Genomic DNA, 6,187 nt, shown 5'->3' with positions numbered 1-6,187 from the left:
ATTATTATGTTTTTTATCTAATTATGAAGTTCTCTTTAAATATGCAAAATGGATGTGTAAAATGACAATAATAGTAATAAATTAAAAAAAAAAAAAAAAATAGTAAATCGTGTGCACTGTGTTTTGTCTAACTATTTTTTTTTTTTTTTTTCACCTAGTATTAATAAGAAAAATATTTTCTCTAAAGAAAATTTTAACAATTTGTCGCATACATAATTATTCCTTTACCTATTTATTTATATAGTTATTAAGTAATATATATATCTGTTAATTTAAGTTATATTTTACCCTTTATTTTAAGTTGTAAACGTTTCATTATAAAATTACCTGATCATACGAAATTTATCAAAGCTTTTGTAGAAGTGTCTTAGCTACTTATTTTAAGTGATGTCAAAAATAAGAGAATAAGGAAAATATTAACAACTTTTCTATAATACTATATCCTTTTAATTGTCCTAATTTGTATATAACAATTTTTTACATGTAGAGTTATTGATATACTGCTAATTTTGAACACTCTTCTAAAGCAGTTTAAAGGGGTATTTTCTAGTCTTAACATAAACATTTTAAAGTTTAATAATGAGCGTATAATAAAAAAGTGTTATTTGTGTACAAAATGAATGAATTATTAAAATAAAAAATAAAAAAGCAATAAAAATATTATGAATCATTTAAGACTGGAATGAGATTATACACCAAATAATAAGAATTAAAATTAAAAAGGGAATTTAAACAAAAATGTGGAATAGCTAGAAGAAAAAAAATGAAATATGTATGAAAAATGGGATTCACTGAAAGGCCAAAAAAGCAAACAATTAAGAAGATAAAGCATGTACGAATATGAGTAAGATACTTGAACCTTCAAACATATATAAAATGTGCGAGTATTCAAAGAGGTAAATGGTAAAAGTACGGAAAACCTGTAGCATTAACAGGAAAGATAGCTGTTAATTAGTAAAAGTGAACTACGAAGTATTTACAGGAATTGTAAACGGAGAACAGCTGGTTAAGATATTGCAATGGTTAGAAAGTGAAAAAGAGAAAGGAAAAAAAAAGCAAAAAAAAGAGGCATTACGTTAAAAAAAACAAAAAACAAAAATGTAGTATGAGGTAAAAAAAGAAGCACTTATAAAAAGGAGAAAATGACAAGACGAAATACAAACAAGACTTTTTGAATGGAATAATAATAAACAAAAATTAAATTTTTAAAAGGTAGCAATAAATTTTAAAAAGTTATGCGAAATTGAAAGATTCGTTTAAACTCCATACTTGAAGTTAAAATATGATATGCGCAAACACTTATTTAGACTTATTTGCAAAGTTAAAAGTACCCATTATATACATATGTACGTATGTATTCTATGTGTACGCAGATGTATAGTAATATTGCAACAGAAACTTTAGCGTACTTCGATAAAAAAAAAAAAAAAAAGTACATACATGAAAAAGGTAAAAATATAAAAAAATTTTAATATATAGTAAAATAAACAAGAAATGACGTTGGGACACTTGGAACAAAATGAAAAAAATAAACTTGAAATTTGAGTAATTGTATGAGAAATACATATTTAAAAAAAAATAAATAAAATACCTTAGTACAAGAATTTTTTGAACCTCTCAGCTAATATAAAAAATAAAAATTGTATTTTTTTTTTTTTTTTTTGTTATAATTTATATAAAGGTAAAAAAAAAAAAAAAAAAAAAATGAAAAAATAATATTAATAACGGAATAAAACAACAAGCTTAGCTTTTAAAAAATAAATATACATATATGCAATTGAGTATTGAGATATTTTAAATTCATAGGTAATAATATTCATTAAATATTATACTCTCAATTTGTACAATTTATACAATTGAAATAATTTACACTTTGACAATTTTTTTACTCGTAAGGTTCATTGACATTTTTGTTATTATCATTTTATAAGGTCATACAAAGAGATTTATGTATTTATTTATTTGTCTGTTTTTTTTTTTTTTTTTTTTTTTTTTTTTTTTAAAAGCATATTAGGAATAACACTAGTGAGAATTATATAAAGTCAAAAGAATTGGTATAATTTCTTACTTTTTTTATGTGTTTAATTCTGCACATATTTATATTTTTTCAGACATTTATATAAATTTCTTTTGATATTTATGAAAATGATGGAAAATAATGGATGGGATTCAAGAATATGTAGTCCTATAACTAGAATAAAACATGCGCATGAACATAATTTATCTTACTATGCTAAGTGTATGTTCGGTGGTGTGTTGTCTTGTGGATTAACGCATACAGTTATTACGCCATTAGATGTAACGAAATGTAGGATTCAGAGTTACCCATTAATATATAAAAATTTATTTCAAAGTATAAAGAAAATAATAAAAGAAGAAAAGTTTAGAAGTTTGTCATTAGGATGGTCTCCAACTCTTGTAGGTTACTCGCTGCAGGGATTGTTTAAATTTGGTTTTTATGAAATATTTAAGGATGTATATTCGAATTATTTAGGAGAACAATATTCATATAAATATAAAGGAGTAACATGGCTACTTGCATCAGCTTCAGCTGAATTTGTAGCGGATATATTTTTATGTCCATTTGAAATGATAAAAGTTAAAATGCAAACGAGTAAAGTAAATACATTTCCTAATAAATTATTTGCGTCTACTACTTATATGTTAGCAAACAAAAGCGAAACGAAGTTTCCATTTGGTAGTGTCACACCTTTATGGTGTCGTCAGATTCCATATACTATGGCTAAATTTTATTTTTTTGAAAAAATAGTTCAATTAATGTATGATAAAGTATTTACAAAGCCTAAGAATACTTATTCTGATACAACTCAATTAGGTATAACATTTGCTTCAGGATATTTATCAGGAATTATATGTGCACTTGTTTCACATCCTGCAGACAATATGATATCTCAATTAGGAAAAGTAGAAAATAAGGGTAAAGGTGTATCATGTATTGTCAAGGAAATGGGAGTGTTTAATTTATTTACAAAAGGAATATGTACAAGAGTTTTAATGATAGGAACATTAACAGGTTTACAATGGTGGATCTATGATACTTTTAAGGCTACTATGGGATTAGGCACATCCGGTGGTGGGTCAGCTGTTAAAAAATGATTTAGTGAGAGCACAGATTGAGCATTTTTCGTATGTGTATTAAAAAGAAAAAAAAAATTGTGTTGAAATGTTTGAAATAATGGGTTTAAGGGCAGTTGAAAGAATTGAAAAAGCGTGAAAAGAGTAAGAGAAAGCTCAAATATATATAAACAAGCATAATAAATTAAAAAGTAACACCTCTTAATATGTAAAAAGGAAAGAAAAAGAAAAAGAAAAAATAATAATAAAATACTTTTTTTTTTTTTTTTTTTCAATATATTATAATTTACGTATTTGAATCATGTTAATTGTTTTCTACAAAAAATATATGTCTTACATATTTGTATGTATTATAAGATATGCATTTTTGAAATTTTTTTATTGTTTTTTTTTTTTTTCCTCCTACATTGGTTTAATATTTTTTGTGTAGAAAAAAAAAACATTCCACAAGCAATGTGCAATTAAAACATTTCAACAATTACAGAACTTAAAAGAGTTGTTTCTTATCATTTAAATGAAAAATTCTTATAAATGCAAATAAATGAAAATGTAGACGGGCACGCATATATATATATATATATAATACGGCAAGACATACATTGGTACCTTAACCATTCAGATTCAGTGCGTTATGTATATATATAGGCAATGCATTAAAAGTACAATATCATTTCTTCATATATTTTAAAATGGAATCATCTTTTTCTTCTTTTTGGTAATTTGAATAATCTTTCCAATTTTGAACTTCCCTATATTTCAAGTTGTTGCCTGTAAAAATTATATAATTTCAAATAAATTATAAATATGAATATATATATATATATATATATATGTATATGTATAGTTCATTGTATTTTATTAGTGGGATTGTTAACTTACAAACTTCTATATGTTCCTCTTTAATTTTTTCTATTATATCTGAGTAATTTTTCTCCGTGTCTAGCCATAAATAAAGGGAATTTTCACTTAGCAAAAGGGGGCATCTAATCGTGTAAATTTAATAAGAGAAAAATAATATATCATAATACAACTACTTAAATACACGAATATAAGATAGCATAAGAGGAGTAGTGAAAAATGCTTTCAACAAGATGTGTTACGTACGGACGTATAATGCATTTTTTAAGTAGCATTATTTGTATAACCTTTCATGAATATCCTTTAAGTTGGTATTTTCACTTGAAGTTGTAATTATCGTGTTCCTACAATCACTTTTATCCTTATTCGATATACTATATAAACCTAGGGAAAAAGTAAAGAATGAAATTACTATTAACTTTTGGCCATTTTTATGCATTGCACTTTTTATACATGTCATTTTTTTGGGTTTTCTTTTATGATAGTTCGTTTATTAATGTCTAACCAGCAAGTATAATAAAGGAATGCGTTTCTTCGTGTTCTGCTATGTAACAGAAAATTATATGCAAAAAACAGGATATTTTTGTTTTTTACGGTTCTGAAATAAAATAAAAGATAGAGAATGGGAGATAAAAAAAAAAATATATATATATATATATATGTTATTTTACAGTTACGAATATGTATAAAACTAAAATAGGAACCAGCCGCATAATATTACGTGTTTATTTTTATGTGTATACATGCACATCTTCTTACTTTTAATTTTAAAGGGGGGAAAGTTATTTTGTTCCATTTTAAACATTTAACGGTTAAGAGAGATGAATAAAGGTAAAATGGTTTTATAAATATATTCATTATATATATATATATATATATATATATATATATTTATTTATTTATTTATTTATTTATTTAATATAATTTATTTTTAAAAAGTACCTTCACTTGACAATTCTGTTTTTATTTTTTTTGTTGCAGATTCTTCTTTTACTACTTTTTTCCTCTTATGAGAATTATTATATATTGACTCTATGGTATCCTCATTGCTTCTAACTTCTTCATCATTTTTCACTTCGGTTTTAATATTTTGCGCTAGATCTTCTTTTTCCTCTTTTTCTTCTTTTTTAACTTTATCACCTACTTCTTCGTCTTTTACGGTTGGGGGAGTTTTACTCTGGCTTTTTCCATTAAATATATAATAAGGTACCTTTTTTGTGGAGCTTTCACTGCTAATCCATTCGAAATAGCCATTAACTATGACAGCGCATCTATTTTTATTTATTAAAACACTGAAGAGAAAAAAAAATTGGTTTACTAAAATGATGTTCAATGGAATGTGCATATATATATATATACTCGTATGTGAATATTTATGGGAACACATTTTAGATTGTTGTAATATATTCTAACTTGAAGGATTTTTTCTCATGCAACGTTTCTAGTCTAGCATTAATCAAAGCAATATCCTTATCAAATTTTCCGTAAGTAAATGGATTTATTCCCCATAAACATACTTGTATTATTTTTATTTTTTGAGGTGACTTTTCTTCATCTGCTATAGATTTTTCAATGCTTTCAAATATGATTGGTATATAATTTTTCCTACAAATTGTTTTAAGCGTATAAGGTATGTTACACTGATTCTAAGCTTAATACATGTAATTGTAAAATCCATAAAATAAGAAAAGATATTATATATGGTATTATCTCAAAAAGAATTTTTTTTTCTTTTTTTTTTTTTTTTATTCTATTTACTTATTGATCATTCCTTTCTTTAACTTGTCATCATTAACCACCTTTTTGCAGTTATACTTATTTTTCAAAACATTCAAATCTATATTGTAGTGTATTCGTGCACACATTTTGTTTTATTACATGTAAGTACGTTCGTATATGAAATATATTGGAAAATTTTTTTAAATAATATTATAATGTACGTGGTACACTTTGATTAATTAAGGAAGCGTGAAATGGGGTTGAAAAATAAAAATTATATTGCAAAAATATGTGTACAGATCACTTTTGCGTACAGTTTTTATGTATTGTTATATATGAATCATATCCCTTTAAAAAGAAACTTAAAAATTAATTATATTTTAAAAGCCCGAAGATAAAAAAAAAAAAAATATTAATAAAACTCAAAATAAATAATTACATGTCAGCAATTGTTAACATTATCCATGATTACTGTGAAAAGGAGAAGGTTTTTACACCACATATTTTTTTAATT

General features: G+C 24.4%; 2 protein-coding genes across 2 annotated transcripts; one reads left to right on the top strand and one right to left on the bottom strand.

Annotated features, from left to right (window-relative positions):
• Positions 1–2,145: 2,145 nt before the first annotated feature.
• Positions 2,146–3,117, top strand: MPC (mitochondrial phosphate carrier protein, putative; the record flags this gene model as incomplete). Its single annotated transcript, XM_029007086.1, has 1 exon — positions 2,146–3,117. The coding sequence occupies one exon, from the start codon at positions 2,146–2,148 to the stop codon at positions 3,115–3,117; it is 972 nt and encodes a 323-aa protein (XP_028863511.1).
• A 646-nt stretch (positions 3,118–3,763) lies between these two features.
• Positions 3,764–5,819, bottom strand: PmUG01_13012400 (SRAP domain-containing protein, putative; the record flags this gene model as incomplete). The annotated part of the gene is made up of 7 exons (XM_029007085.1): positions 3,764–3,864; positions 3,976–4,079; positions 4,242–4,338; positions 4,460–4,498; positions 4,897–5,246; positions 5,368–5,559; positions 5,737–5,819. 7 exons carry the CDS (start codon positions 5,817–5,819, stop codon positions 3,764–3,766), a joined length of 966 nt encoding a protein of 321 aa, XP_028863510.1.
• Positions 5,820–6,187: the final 368 nt, after the last annotated feature.

This window comes from Plasmodium malariae, assembly GCF_900090045.1.
Source record: "Plasmodium malariae genome assembly, chromosome: 13".
In the NCBI taxonomy this organism is placed as follows: Eukaryota; Apicomplexa; class Aconoidasida; order Haemosporida; family Plasmodiidae; genus Plasmodium; species Plasmodium malariae.
Note: the sequence above shows the minus strand (reverse complement) of the source record. Positions and strands in the feature narration are given on the sequence as shown.